The sequence below is a fragment of the Gouania willdenowi genome, chromosome 6, assembly GCF_900634775.1.
Source record: "Gouania willdenowi chromosome 6, fGouWil2.1, whole genome shotgun sequence".
NCBI classification, from domain to species: domain Eukaryota; kingdom Metazoa; phylum Chordata; class Actinopteri; order Blenniiformes; family Gobiesocidae; genus Gouania; species Gouania willdenowi.
Window position 1 is genome coordinate 59,922,236 of NC_041049.1, and position 15,699 is coordinate 59,937,934.

The window sequence follows — 15,699 nt, forward strand, 5'->3', positions numbered from 1 at the left end:
TACTCCTGTTATTTTGTATTCGTTTTGTCTTCCCTCTGAATATATGGTGACTGTCGCCCACAGAAAGGCCTGTGTGAGGACCTGCTGTCTGGACCTGCGTTCCTCAGCTGCAATGAGCTCATTGATACCAAAGCGTTCCTTAAAGCCTGTGTGAAGGACATGTGTTCCTGTAACAGGAGCAGCTCAGAATGTTTGTGCTCAACAGTGTCTGAGTTTTCTCGTCAGTGTTCTCACGCTGGAGGAAACCCACAGCAGTGGAAGACCACACAGCTGTGTGGTAAGGCTTTATTTGTGCAGGTTTTTAGGGTTAGGTGTGAAAATAAACTTTATTGAATATTTACAAAAAAAATTAGTTATTTCAAACTATCATTTTTAAACTGTCCAATACAATTTAGTTACATTTATTGCAAAATACAACTACTGGTGGTTGGACACCCATGCTATGTGATCTTGGCTTTAAACATCCGCGACAGCATTTCTTAATGTCTGTGAGCTATGTTGAATAAATACAATAAACATATTAATATAATTAACATATTTCTTTAGTTGAATTTTTTAAATAGTTTAATTTAAAAAAAAAAATGTTTTGATTATTTTCTTTTCTCTCTCTTTTTTTTACAAGATTAATTTATTCTCGTTATCATTTTAAAATTGTGAATAATTCAAAACCTTTTTTAAGTAAAGAATAAAGCCTCTGTCAAGCCAAGAACTACTGCTGTAATGTTTTTTTCTATTCTTGTATGTGATTAAAAGCAAAAAGCTGCCCTTTTAACATGGAGTATCAGGAAAGTGGCAGTCCCTGCACCGACACCTGCAGCAACCCCAAAAGAAGCCAACTATGTGAAGATCACAGCATCGACGGCTGCTTCTGTCCACCTGGTGAGATTTTGTAGCTCATTGTTTTAATTAGTTACTACAGAGGTCAGTAACCTTCATCGTCAAAAGCTCTCACACATCATTGTTCACTGTACGCGCAGCACGTGTTGTGGACGGTCGGCTCCGTCTTTACAGACACATTCACAGGCTTGGTTTTATCTACAAGACAATTATTGGTTTTCTGCCTCCCTACCTTTGTAGTCATGTGACCCAGAAACCCAGAAATAACTACAGTCTGCGCCGGTCTAAAGATTTCTTCTGACTCACGATTCCGACCGTCTGTACTGAACTGGGCAGAAAAGCCTTCATGTATTCTGCTCCATGTTCATGGAATGCTGTACAGAAAGATTTAAAACTGACAGAGTTGGTCACACTGGGAGAGTTTAGAGTTTAGGGCCCTTTTACAGCACCTGGAAACCAAACCTTCACCTCGTTCTTGTTTTAGCTAACTTATTTTAAACTATTTGGTGGCTTTCATAGTTTTATATTTCAAAAGCTCGTACTCTGCGACTGTGCTTTTTATTGTATTTTATGTTCTTGTTGTCTGTACTATTTTTGTTTTATTTACATTTTACTATTATTTTGACACTGTAAACTTATTTTATGTACTGCCGCCAGGACACACTTGTAAAAGAGATGATTAATCTCAATGTGGTTCTCCCGAATAAAGACTAATAAATAAGATTAAATAAAAAAAAACAATTTGGCCTCTCCTACCAAACAACAGGAGACTGAACTCATCAAATGGATCACTTTTAAGAAATTAAAAATTCAATTAGCATACGTTGTTTATTTTATTTCTTCATTTTTTTAATATGGTTATTGTTATCACTTTTGTGCACACGCGCACATTATTGATAACTAAGACCACCACATCTTATTTGTGTGTGTGTGTGTGTGTGTGTGTGTGTGTGTGTGTGTGTGTGTGTGTGTGTGTGTGTGTGTGTGTGTGTGTGTGTGTGTGTGTGCGTGCGTGCGTGCGTGTGTGCCCTATAGGTACCGTGTTTGATGACATCACTCAGGGAGGGTGTGTACCTGTTCAGTCGTGCTCCTGTGTACACAAAGGGCAGCCTTACCAGAACGGGCAGACCTACAGGAGGGTGTGTCAGGAATGGTAACTAAACTTATCCAGTTTGATTGTCAATGTCCTCAGGACCCATTGTACACAAGTAGGATAAGGGATTAAGCTGGGATCTCTTGGTTTATCCTGGCTCATCATATCCGGTATCTGGTTATACAAAAGCAAGATAGTGGAAAGTTGGATGTTTTGTGACTTAAGTTACAATGAGTTAATCTGCTCTAGACTACTGAAGTAGAAGTATTGTAACTTGATTGAAATTTGTGATCAAGTACTGCTACAATTAAATCATATATAAAATTCTCAAGTACAAATTAAAAGTAACTAATAAACAGTACTCAAAGTACTAGTTACTTTCACCCCCACGTTTATTGTTGGTAATAAATCTTGGTACGTTTCCCTTGCAAACAGTAAACATCTCATGTAGAAACATAAAAAAGAAGAGACCAAATCTACCACAATTAGAACTCCATTTATTTATTACGTTTAATCTGATTGGTTGGCTATGACGTGATGCATTATGTTTCATCTGATTGGTTGGCTATGATGTGATGCATTATGTTTCATCTGATTGGTTGGCTATGACGTGATGCATTATGTTTAATCTGATTGGTTGGCTATGATGTGATGCATTATGTTTCATCTGATTGGTTGGCTATGACGTGATGCATTATGTTTAATCTGATTGGTTGGCTATGATGTGATGCATTATGTTTCATCTGATTGGTTGGCTATGATGTGATGCATTATGTTTCATCTGATTGGTTGGCTATGATGTGATGCATTTGATTGTTGTCTGGTCATTTCATTTTTTGTAGTTTCACAAAAAACATAATTTACTCAGTCACAGTTGAGTGTAGAAATGTAACTAATTACTTTACTTAAAATGTATTTAAGTACAAGTAAAATTAATGATTTGAAATATAATCAAAAAAGTATTTAAAAAAGCCACTCATTTACAGTAATGTGATACTTTCACCTTTGATCCAGGATTGATTTATCGTGACTTAATGATTTTAGAACCAGTCTAGACGCTCTAGTTTTGGATTTAATGAACTCAGCTCAGTCATTTTTCCTGCATGACTGAATTTTAGTTTTATAGGATTCCCTTTTGTCTTGTTGACCTGGTGGAACCTCTCTTAACAGCACGTGTATGGATGGTCAGTGGAAATGTGTAGACTTGGACTGTGATGGTACCTGCTCCATCCTCGGTGGCTCCCACATCTCCACATATGACGATAAAACCTACACTTTTCATGGAGCCTGCTCCTACGTCCTCACCAAAGTGAGAAAACACGTCTTTGTTCATAACATGAAGATGTTGTAAATGGTCAAGCAGTTTGTAACTGTGTAACATTTCTGTGTTCTGGACTTCAGGACACTGAGGGAACATTCAGTGTTCTTGGAGATTTGGTGAGATGTGAAAAAGCGGATAGGTTGACTTGCCTGACTACTGTCACACTAATGCTACCAAAACACCTGGTAAATAAGTAGCAGTATTGTCTTTTTAAACTAGGGTCTCCCCATAAAGGTTTGAGTGTCTTCTGACATGTTAACTCTGTGTTGCAGATAATTGTGGTTCAAGCCAATGGAAATGTCTTCTATAACAAAATGATTTCCCAGTTGCCTCTTATCATGAGTGAGTGTTTATTTCATCAAAATCTATAGTTCGCATTAAACAAAACATATTTCTTTATTTTATTGTACTTCTCTTTCCCAGACGACATCACAATTTTCCGACCATCCACATTTTTTTTGGTGATCCACACCAAGTACGGCATCCATCTAGAGATCCAGCTGGTCCCAGTCATGCAGGTTTACATCAAAGCCAGTGTTTCCAAAAAGGGAACTCTTCTTGGTATAAGCAACCTTTTTCAATTACATTGTTCAATTACAAATCAATTATGATCACAATAACCAGTAATTTTTCCAATTACAAATAAAATATGATTATAATTTTTCCCCTGAAAGTCAATTACAATTACATTCTCAATTACAAAATTTCAGTTACAATTTTACTAACTTTTATTCATATAGCGTTGTGAGGATTGTATGCAGGGGTTTTTTTTGTGTGTACAGTGTAGTTTTAGCATCTTTACATTTATATTTAGTGCATTTATTATTATAAAGGCCCAACTAAGCCCAAGAGTTGGAATTTAGCAATAGCTTTAAACTGTACAAAACATCAATTACATTCACAGTATTGTTACTCTTTGTATCGTCCCTATAAATAAAATAAATGATGTCATAACCCACTAACCTCTAACTCTTCTTTCCCTTAGCAACTGTATGAGTGTAAAAATTCACTGACAGGTAGTGGGAAAACGTATTATGAAACATATTTTAATATTTGTTAGCTACATACGTGTAAGCCATAGAACTGTTTTGCATGTAATTACATTGTAATAGAAAGTTTTTAGTGAATTACCATAGTAATCACAAATACAAAGTCAATTATCTGAACTAATCAACAATTCAATTCCTATTACAGCAGCGACAGAATTTTAAAATTACAATTATGATTATAATTATGTCATAATTGTAATTAATTATCAATTACGCAATTACAATTATAATTGATCCCAACCCTGGTTAAGCTTAGGTTCATTTATGACGCACTAAGTTACTGTGATTTCTACCCTTGTTCAGGTCTCTGTGGGGATTTCAATGACGTTGAAGCTGATGACTTTAAAACCACATGTGGACTGATTCAGGGAACGGCTGCAGCATTCGCCAACACATGGAAAACCAAGACCAGTTGTCTAGATGTGACAAATGTACTTGGAGACCCCTGTTCTTTAAGTGTGGAAAAGGGTAAATCCTTATCTTATTGGTAGATTCACCTGTAATAATCCTCAAGTTCATTCATTTTCTTTTTTTTTCAGAGAAATTTGCCAAATACTGGTGCTCCCTGCTGTCAGACCCAAATAATATTTTTGCCGACTGTCACTCTGAAGTCGATCCCGAAGCCTACGAAGCAGTAAGATAATGCTTTGCAATTGTAAAAAATCTAACCCAGATCTATGGAATAAAAAGGCAAAAGAAGATGATAAACATTAATATTAGGAACAACATTGTTTTTTAGAATAAAGTCACAGCATGGTGCTGATCCACAATAGGCATGAGTTAAAGTTTCATAATTTTATTTTTATATAATAGCTGAAATTCAATATAAAATCCAAAAACAATTAGCAAAGAGTTTTACATTTAGTCCTTTTCAGCATCCAAAATAAGAAGAAGAATGCAGTATATTACTGTCAGGTAGGTGTAGGTAAGGAGAGTGTTTTTATTGAAACTCATATAAAGATTTTTTAAAAAGTTCAGATAAAACAAAACTCCAAGTCCTCCAAAGTACATAAACAAAGCATATAAACAAAGTCCAAATGTTGTTTATCATCCATAAAACTAAAGTGACATGGTAATTAAAAAACTCCAAAAAGCAAACCTTAAGAAAATGTGAATGTGAAATCTGTGAACAGAATCTAGGTCTGTAGCTTATTATACAACAGTTAGTTTTGACCAAGTGATTTGATTGGACGACAGACATTCTAAAAGCGTACACTGTGCTCTCCACTCCACACCTCCAAATGATTAAATAAACTAACAAATCATAATCTCTTCTCACTTATTACTGTTAACTAATAAAATGCAGTTTTAAAAATGTTGTATAAAAGCAATATCACACTGTTGTGCTGAAATATCAGCACTGGTGTGATTATGTACGACTGATATTATATTTATTTATTTTTATTTTTTACTTTGTAAAAGCACTTTGAGCTGAATTTTATTGTAAGGAAAGCGCTTTTTTATAAATAAAGATTGATTTGGTTTGATATTGGTTAAGTGTATCTTCTCTACAGACCTCTGCATAATTAAATTAAGTGCCAACCATTCTGCTTCTTCATTTATTCCAACACGATATCTATAATACGGAATTTAAAATTTGATTTTAATTGTTTGAATTCTTGAGCCTTTTCTAACTTCTCTGTTGTTGTCCAGGCCTGCGTCTATGACTCGTGTTCCTGTGAGAACAGTGAACAGTGTCTGTGTGCTGCCGTATCCTCATATGTTCATGCCTGTGCTGCTGAGGGAGTCTCTCTCAATGGATGGAGAAACACTGTGTGTCGTAAGTCGCAATACAGTCATTTACAGCAGTGTTTCTCAAATGGGGGATTGCAATGGCTCTACAGGGGGTTAGAGAGAGAGAGAGAGAGAAAAAATGATCAAATAAAGTGTCAGTCTTGATCCCACCTCAAGCTTGAGATGACCAGAAATAATAAAAACTATAGAAATAAATCTATTCAGGAGCCACAAAATCAGACTTTTTCAACCTTGAGGGCAGGATCAAGGTTGGGGTCACCTGGAGTCTAAATGAGGTTGCCTGAAAATTCTGAAAACTTATTAGATTTTTGAATAATTGAATTATTCATGTTTTAAATTAAAAAAAAAACAATCTTTAACAGTATATATATATATATATATATATATCTGAGATAAAAAAAAACTATATAAAAAAAATGTCTTGATATCAAATTGGGGTCACGATCCAAAAAAGGTTGGGAACCACTGCACTAAATAGTGTTTCTTTCCACTTAATTACAAAATGAGATTTTTTTAAAATGGGTGTTATTGATATGAACACTCGTTCATTCCATTATTATGATCTACAGTTATTATAAAATTGTTTTCTAACCTAAATATTGTAGTCGAACAAAGAGGGTTTTTGATTCAAAAATAAGAGAAAGGGGAACAAGAGCCAAGAAAGTTTGAGAACCACTGATTTACAGTACATAGTTTCTTATGAGTATGTGTTTTACTCAGCTTGTTATTATTCAACAGACAAATACACAGAGGAATGCCCGCCCACTTATGTCTACGACTACCAGATGAAGAGCTGTGGGCGTACGTGTCTCTCTCTGAGTCAATCTGACGTTACCTGTGGGGTTAAATTCACCCCCCTTGACGGATGTGGCTGTGCTGAGGGACACTATCTGAATGAGAAAGGACACTGTGTCACAGCGTCCCAGTGCTCCTGCTACAATGGAGATAAGGTGGTGAGACCAGGGGAGGTCATCGTTCTCCAGGGACGTACATGGTAAGGAATTAATTCATCAGATATTCACCGTTATTTGGAACCCAGCTGGGATCTGAAAATGATGATGATTTATGCGGTTACCTTTGTTTTGCCTTGTAAAACAGGATTAAAACTGGAATCATGTCAGAGGGCTGCAATGTTAACTGATCTTAAATCTCTGTGATATTACCTTCATCCCTTTGTAAAATGTTATATAAATATGTGAACATAGTTATTAATCACAGAATGAAGTAATGATACAATAAAAACAATTATTACGTCTTTTTATTAAATCTTTACATTTTTTTTTTACTTTAATCTACTATTTAAACTACTTGAAAATAATTCATATATAAATTATAACTATTATTTTATTGAAAGTTTTGTTCATTCTTTAATGATAACTTTTCTTTATGGTTGTTGTTTGCTCAGTGTCTGCCATGGAGGACAATTCAAATGTAAAGGAAGTCCAATAAGTCAATGTAAGTACAAAGTGCTTCTACAGTGAGTTTTACTAAGACCAAGCATGCAGAGTGGTGTTTAATACTTCCTTTCACTTTATCCAGCTTGCATATCCCCCATGGTTTTCTTCAACTGCTCGATGGCAAAACCTGGTGACAAAGGATCTGAATGTCAGAAAAGCTGCCAGACTTTGGATACAGACTGCGTAAGTTAAAAACAATAAGTTACCTAAACATTAGCCAGAAAGAACGAGCATAGAGAAATAGTCTGTGGTCAGTCACCACCAGCTGAACCATTAATAGGGGTTAATAATTGCTTCTAAATACAGCCTGATGTCTGTTTTATTTGCATAACAGCAGGTGAAACTCATTTACAATCAGTGTTGCTTCCTAACAGCACAGGTTAAATTCCCAGAACTATGATTGACTTAAGGGGAAATTTGCAGAGTTTGACTTGGCGTTAAATTTATTTATTTAATTTTTTTAAAATGTTTTCTGTATCATTATTTTTCTTATCAGCAGTGTATATAGACAGACAGACAGGTGTGAATCAATTTCTAAAATTAATAATAATAACTGCAATGCCGACACTAGATAACAAATCATCAGGTTATTGCACAGAAGTCATTGTGTGAACCATTCAGACTTCAAGGGCCTGTTCTACAAAGCTGGATTTCCTCTTATTGTGCTTACTTCTGGGATTTATTCCGTGTGTGCTCTCCTACGACGCTGGCTAACTTCATAGCGGGCTTAATCACCATGGTAACTTAGGCTAAATCACCATGTTAACTTAGTCTGAACACCTTACCTGGTCTGGACCAGGTTATGAAGTGGATCAGTGGATCTGAGCGGGTACTAAAGCCCCGCCTCCTGACCAGTCAGTTCTCTTGTAAAATGAGCTGCACATTGTTAGAAGATCCTGGTTGGATTAATGAATCCTTTCATTTCATCAGAGTGAAACAATGTGTTCTAATCCCAGTGTGTGTGTGTGGTAACTTAAGGAGGACTGCCTGAATAGAAACACGTGTGTGCTGTAATAAAGTGAAAGTGGTCAGAGCTCTGTTTGTTTATCATCATGGAGTGTCAGCAGCTTCCTGTCTGTGTTCTTTTCTTCCTGTTTTTTCTTTATGGATTCAATTATGGATTTCAATTGTTCATATTTTGTAAGTAATTATTCCTCAATTGTGACGTAAGTTGCTCTGCACTGTTTTTCCATGATTGCGGTTGGTCTGACGATGCTAACTCCGCCCCTTTAATGGGAGCGCTATATCCTGGATAAATTTATCCAGCTTTTTAGTACAGACCCCAAAGGTTTGGGTTTGTTAAAAGTCAGTCTGTTGTTGCAAAATATAACTTGTTAAAAAAAATAATCCACTGTAAATATAAGAGAATTGCAGGATAAATGTAAAGATTGAATAATCAAATATGATTAGACATTCAGCTGCTGAGGCCTCGCAGCCTGTCCACATTACTGGAAAAAAGAGCAACAACTACTACTATTGCTGTTATTATCAATTACAATAATGGTGCACGCAAAATAATCTGGAAAAAAGCCAACAAAAAATGACATCAAAATCAACTTGATAAGATAATATCCAAAACTCTAATATATGTTTAAATATATATGTAAATATTGTTTATCCTTTGTATAGGATGACACACAGTGCATCTCAGGCTGTGTGTGTCCTGATGGGTTGCTGTCGGATGGTTTGAGCGGATGCATTAAGAAGGATGACTGTCCCTGCACACATAACGAAGAAACATACCACCCTGGACAAACGATCTCTGTGGACTGCAATACATGGTGAGCTCATATACATCATATACAGTATGTCGATGCCTAGATTCATTGTCTTGTCATTTTAAAGCTATACACATGTGTTTGTTAAACTTTTAGCACATGCAAAAACCGAATTTGGGAATGCACTAAGCGCATGTGTGACCGTACCTGCACCATGTACGGAGAAGGACATTATAACACTTTTGATGAAAAGAAATTCACCTTCAGTGGACTGTGTGGTTACTACTTTGCTCAGGTATAGATTCTTTTTAATCCGTGTACCCTTCATTCTTTGGTTATTCCATTTTTAAACCAAATCAAAATAACAAATAAACAGTGTGGTTATTTTTGTTTTTCTGACTTAAAACCAAAACAGAAATACAGAAAAATCAAAAACCAGACAAGCAGCATTTAACTGTTTTAAAATAAAATCTTTGTTTGTGTGATATTTTCGAGGAAACTAGGACAAGAGCTTCATGTTTTAATCTCACCACAAAGAGGGACCCTCAGACGGGGGCAGACTTTTACTCTATTACTTTTACTCAGACTTTTTACTATTTGTGCATTAATAATGTTTTAAGTTACCAGTTCATCAGTAATGTGACTTATGCATTGCTCCCTTTTTTGTCTGAGAGTAAAAGTCAGTCTGTGAGTCCTCTCCGTGTGGTGAGATTAAAACATGAAGCTCTCGTCTTAGTTTCCCTTTAATATCCAAATATCGTATAAACAGAACAAGATTAGATTTTTATGTTTTGGTTTTAAGTCAATAAACCAAAATAACCACGCTGTTTAGTTGTTATTTTTGATTTGGTTTTAAAAAGGAGTAATCAAAGAACAAAGGGCACACAGATTCTTTTTTTCCCCATATAGCCATAATTTGAAAAACTATTGATTGATACTCACATCTGAGCACATCTTTGCAGGATTTCTGCACAGACGACGATGACGATGGCAGCTTTAGGGTTTTGACTGACAGCACGGCCTGTGATGCATCAGAGAGAATCTGCTCCATTGTGATCAAGCTCTTTTTAGGGGTACGTATAAAAAAAAGTTCCTTGAATTTACTTAATTTTAATGTGTACATCGGCCCCACACAATCAAATTACCTATTGCTCATCAAACCTAAAGATTTCAATTATATTATTTAAAGAATCACGTTGATTCCACCTATTTTTGAGTCAACGTAATACCAATTTATTCTGTAAGGTTCAAATGATTTAGTCACCTGATTTTCAACTGCAACTCTGCATTAATTTCTTAATGGTAAAATTACCCAAAAGAATTATGTTAATTTAACACAAGTTAATAATGAACTTGGTACCCATATTTGGCCTGTATAGGTATTTATTACCTGAAGACTCAAAACAGCAGCACAAAAAAATACAACAGTTGAGCTGGAAAGGTCTAATAGTTTCCACTCCATAAAAAATGTAAGTATTTCTACTGCAGTAGAAATACATACATTAACCAGTCCTAACATTTAGAAATCCTGCATCATATTGGCTTGTCCACATGTCCCAAAAAACATACATTGATTAGGCATATGCATTGAAATAAATGCAATCAGGGGAGTATTGAAAGGTGTTCATTTTGACAGTTGATTTAGATTTAGTCTTTTTTTTTTCATCTTCAGAATGAAATTGTATTAAATTTTAGTCTAATTTAAACTCCTTACAATTCTTTAGTTGTGTATCAGTTCATTTAATTACTCATTTTCTACACATATATTAACTTCTGATTGGCTTATTTGGCAGCATGTGCTTCACACTATCATGCCCCTACTTCTAAATAAACGACTAATTGGATTATTAATACAGATGAACTTTTGTATATTTATCTAGTTTGAAACTTTTAGATAAACGTAATGCATTTTAGATACCCTGCATATATTTACATTTACTCCAAGTTTAGTTTTAGTCAGGTAAAAAACCTATAATCGATCAAATTTTCATTTGTTCTATTTACCCATATTTTTTAAAATTCTCTGGACAATAGAGCTGGAAAAAAAACAAGATTAAAAAAGAGTGTAATGTTTAAACTAAAATTTTGCGATCACAACCTCTCATGTGCAAGAGAAAAGTGGCCCAAGCAAAAATGAACTTTTGACACTGTTGGTAGTGAGATTGGTGAATACATATACAGTATGGAATCAGAGTAAATAAGTATAAGCAGGAGAAACACAATATGGCAGTATATCTGTGAAAAAGTCAAAGCTGTGTAGAAATTATGAACAAAAAAAAAATTTTTGAAATTGAGATTTGAAATGAAGAAAAAATGTGAAAATGTACAAAATGTTTCAATTATTTTTTATGTATTCATTAAAAACAAAAAAGTCGATCTTCCTCACAACAATAACTGCAGCCATCTGTGCATAAAGCTGTGACAGTTAATACCAGTCAAACATGTTAATTACAAATGCAAAAACAACCACCACAAACCATTTCCACCTTTGGTAAATCAGATTGCATGTGCTAAATCAATCTATTTGCATTTCCTCCTCACAATATCTTGAACCATTGTAAAAAAAAGACAAACTTTTAATACATTTTGCCCTTGAATGCAAACCAAACAAGCCCATTAGGCTTCATTTCATACGCAACTGTTTAACTTTAAAGATTCTAACATAAATCAAGGACATTTTTAACCAAAAAACATCATATCCTTTACACCTTTATTTACCAGCAGCCCCTTTCTTTTATAAAGTATTTTCAGGACTTGTATTAATGAGTATGTTTTGTTCCATTCAGAATAATCTAATAATTCTGTCAGAGGAAAGTGTGAAAGTCATCAAACAAAGCAAGGGAAAGGACATTCCCTATCAGGTGCACACTATGGGACTTTATCTAGTCATTGAAGCAAAGAACGGCCTCATTCTTGTCTGGAATAAAAAGACAACACTCATGATCAAACTCAGCTCAGAATACAAGGTAGGAGAGAAAACCAGTGGGTCATTGCCTTCATATCAGCAGGATTTATCATCCATTAAACTCCTAAATTCATATTTATTCACAGGGGAAAGTTTGTGGTCTCTGCGGGAACTATGATGGCAATACCAAGAACGACTTTACAACCAGAAACAAAGAAGTCGTAGTCGATGCTCTGGAGTTTGGGAACAGCTGGAAAGTTTCATCAATGTGTCCAAATGTGAACACCAAAAACTATCCGTGCAAAGTGTATTCACACAGACAGGCGTGGGCTTTAAAACACTGCAGCATCATCAAGAGTCAAGTGTTCGCCAGCTGCCATTCAAAGGTAGAAACTCCACGTTTCATCACATGTACTTTCTGTTCTAAATCTGTACAAATTGCTTTGGGGCTAATAAGAAAACTCAATGGCAATTTTCCTGAAGGTAAACCCTCAAAGCTACCATGACACTTGCGTGAGAGACACGTGTTCCTGTAACACAGGGGGAGACTGTGAGTGTTTCTGTGCAGCAGTGTCAGCATACGCCGCTGCTTGTAATGAAGCTGGAGCCTGCATTAAGTGGCGAACGCCCACCATCTGCCGTGAGTGACAAAGCTTCTCTGCTTTACTTCTGCATAGCACCGGCAAAAAGCGCCAATTAGCACCGGCAAAAAGGCCAACAGCTGAATCACTGATTGGTTTCATTAAGTTGAGGTTTCGTTTATTCAGATAAGGTTTTTCAGGATTTTTATCTCCTGACATGTTTCAATGTCAACTGCCAGTCTTCCTCAGATGAGTTCTGCTGAGTGCCTTTGAAGTTTCACTTGACTTCCATGTAATAGTTCTAGCGAGAATAATTTTGTCTTCTTTTTGAAGATGATCGGTTTCTTTTGTACCGGCAAACCGGTCAACAGCACTGGCAATTAGCACCGGCAAAAAGCACCAATTAGCACCAGCAAAAAGCACCAATTTGCACCAGCAAAAGCGCCAATTGAATCACTAGCTGTGTTTCCATTACCCTTGGAAGTGTGCAAAATCTAAATAGCGCAATAACAACTGTTATGGAAACACCTGACACTCAAATATCTCTAAAAAGTTTTTACGCTTTCATAAGGCGGAATTTTAGACGTTTCGATATTGAAATGTGTTGCGAAGGCACTATGGAAACATTTTTTCCATAAATATACGTCATAGGACGTGACGTACCTGGTCACATGACCATTTCTCTCTGACAAAACATGACGCGGTACGAGTGGACAGAAGAGGATACCGGGACATTTCTTAGCATTAGACTTAATAGTTATTAGTGCCATTAGAAGTGAAACAACAAAGGAATACAGAGAGTTATAAGGAGGTTTGGATTGTCCATCTTCCTGCAGAGAATACTTACAGGATGAGATTTTACAGGAGTTAGGAGAACAACCTTCATTGGAAACACGTTAGAAATATCGCTTTTATTTTGCAAAAATCTGTAAAGGAAACACAACTACTGATTGGTTTCTTTTGTCATCTGCTTGAAACCTGTCTATTTTGTCTATAAGTAGAGGGAAAGCCTATGAATACTGATTTTCACTAATAAAATATGATATATTTTTAACATAAATAAAATAGAACTATGTAACTGATATTGATTACAAATATGTAATTTAAAAAAAAATAATGTGCAATGTTTTAAAGTACCAATCAAAAGTCAGCGCAAATCACACCAGTTCATTTATCAAAATAATACAATATTGTACATATAGTAAACAAGAATAGGTACATTACTGTGCAGGGTTATAAGAACTAAAAGTCTCCAAAAAATAAAAAATAAAAATCCTCAACGTTTTACAGGAAAAACATTTCTGGGTCAAAAATAAATGTACTTTCAATAACATCCATTCAGCTTCACAATATCAACATGTTGCAACACTTTTGGCTTTTCCTTTCATAAAGGACAGTACGTGTGAGTGAATTCTGTAGCGTGGCTTGTTTCAGGGCAGAGGGTCTAAGTTTCACCAGCAATTTTCCTATGACGTTGTTGATGTTAGTGAGAGAGAAAAACTAATGCACACCAGATGCACACTTGCTGGGTGTTTGTGCTCTGTGGGAGTTTTTGTGAGAGACATAAAGTTAGGAAAGTAATAGGAAAGTAATTGCTATATAGCCTTTTTCAGTTTGTCTCAAATGATACATGTATGACAAAAGTATCTATTTCAATACCAGACTATCAGGAATAAGGGGCTTGAGTTTAACAATGTTGGGACGTATTAATTGTTTTACAAATTTGAAACGTAAATCTTGGGATGGTTAATCAATTGCTTTCAATAACTTTAGACTGCAACATGAACTTTTTTATTTAAAATGCCAAATGATGTGCTTGACTGTGAGATTCTTACTTTGTTTCATTAGCTATGTTCTGTGATTATTACAACGCTGATGGAGAATGTGAGTGGCACTATGAACCGTGTGGAAAACCATGCATGAAGACCTGCAAAAATCCTTCAGGAAAATGCTACAATCAGCTTCCACCATTGGAAGGTACAAAGAAGTTTTTTTGCTAGTGGTTTTGGGCTTTTGCAATACTGTTGAATTATTTTTTTTTACGTGAGTCAGGTTATCCAACGCTCGGTACCTGAAGAAATTCAAAGTCCACAGCATTTCACAGCAAGGATGTGAATTCATATTTCATATGTCTAGCCAAATAAGGTCTGAAGGAATCCGTAGCAAATATGACTCAATAAAAGGGGGTTTTATTTGATGATTGGTAAAAATGGTATATAGAGCTCATTATCCCTAGACTGAAGGACACTTCAACACATTGACAGGGATTGAACCCCCAACCTCTCGATTAGCTAACGACCCCTCTACCACCTCGCCTATATCACACATCTGCCATCAACATTTTGTTCAGAATTCTATGAAAAAAACAACTATAGATCATAATGATGGAATGAATGAGTGATAAGACACATTTGAAAGAATCCCATTGTAAATAAGTGGAATGAAACAGTATTTAGTGTTTCCTGAACATATACATTTCTATAGATTTGATCATTTGCAATCATCTCCTGCCTGGTGTGTGACCGACACTGACCTTTGTATTTTTAGTTCATGTTCTAATCAAGATAATTTTCATAATAAATATTATGATTATCATTTTAAACTAAAAATAAACATTACAAAACCCCATTTTTCATTTGTTAATTTTCCACTTTCGCTCTTTCAGGTACCCCTTGTAGTGCCATTACGTACCCCCAGTTTTAGAAACACTGATTTAGTTTATGCAAAACCATGCTACACTCTAGGGCTGGGCGAGATGGACCAAAACTCACATCTCAAAATGCTGATATACAATAATAATCTCGATCATTTTAATTCAAATGAAGTCTGACCAAAAACTAAATTCTGCTTTAAATCTGCTGATGCAAAATGCCACACAAGCACATTTATTAACAAACAGTTTCACAAAATGTGCCACTTTTGCCTTTTTCTCCTATAAGAGACAGCATGTGTTAATGAATTCTTTAGTGGGGATGTTTAGGGG

At 35.5% G+C, this 15,699-nt stretch overlaps 1 protein-coding gene across 10 annotated transcripts in view; it reads left to right on the top strand.

Annotated features, from left to right (window-relative positions):
• LOC114464424 (mucin-5B-like) overlaps nucleotides 1–15,699 on the top strand; it is a 44,557-nt gene that overhangs the window by 4,481 nt on the left and 24,377 nt on the right. For all 10 annotated transcript variants that reach the window (XM_028448595.1, XM_028448598.1, XM_028448604.1 and 7 more), the window contains exons 7-26: nucleotides 64–277; nucleotides 754–879; nucleotides 1,873–1,990; nucleotides 3,101–3,239; nucleotides 3,332–3,436; nucleotides 3,524–3,593; nucleotides 3,675–3,812; nucleotides 4,604–4,768; nucleotides 4,840–4,934; nucleotides 5,954–6,080; nucleotides 6,794–7,049; nucleotides 7,461–7,510; nucleotides 7,595–7,695; nucleotides 9,142–9,293; nucleotides 9,387–9,525; nucleotides 10,193–10,303; nucleotides 12,017–12,196; nucleotides 12,282–12,521; nucleotides 12,619–12,775; nucleotides 14,565–14,693. In XM_028448595.1, coding sequence (XP_028304396.1) covers nucleotides 64–277; nucleotides 754–879; nucleotides 1,873–1,990; nucleotides 3,101–3,239; nucleotides 3,332–3,436; nucleotides 3,524–3,593; nucleotides 3,675–3,812; nucleotides 4,604–4,768; nucleotides 4,840–4,934; nucleotides 5,954–6,080; nucleotides 6,794–7,049; nucleotides 7,461–7,510; nucleotides 7,595–7,695; nucleotides 9,142–9,293; nucleotides 9,387–9,525; nucleotides 10,193–10,303; nucleotides 12,017–12,196; nucleotides 12,282–12,521; nucleotides 12,619–12,775; nucleotides 14,565–14,693 — 2,812 coding nt within the window. The remainder of the gene's footprint in view (nucleotides 1–63; nucleotides 278–753; nucleotides 880–1,872; nucleotides 1,991–3,100; nucleotides 3,240–3,331; nucleotides 3,437–3,523; nucleotides 3,594–3,674; nucleotides 3,813–4,603; nucleotides 4,769–4,839; nucleotides 4,935–5,953; nucleotides 6,081–6,793; nucleotides 7,050–7,460; nucleotides 7,511–7,594; nucleotides 7,696–9,141; nucleotides 9,294–9,386; nucleotides 9,526–10,192; nucleotides 10,304–12,016; nucleotides 12,197–12,281; nucleotides 12,522–12,618; nucleotides 12,776–14,564; nucleotides 14,694–15,699) is intronic.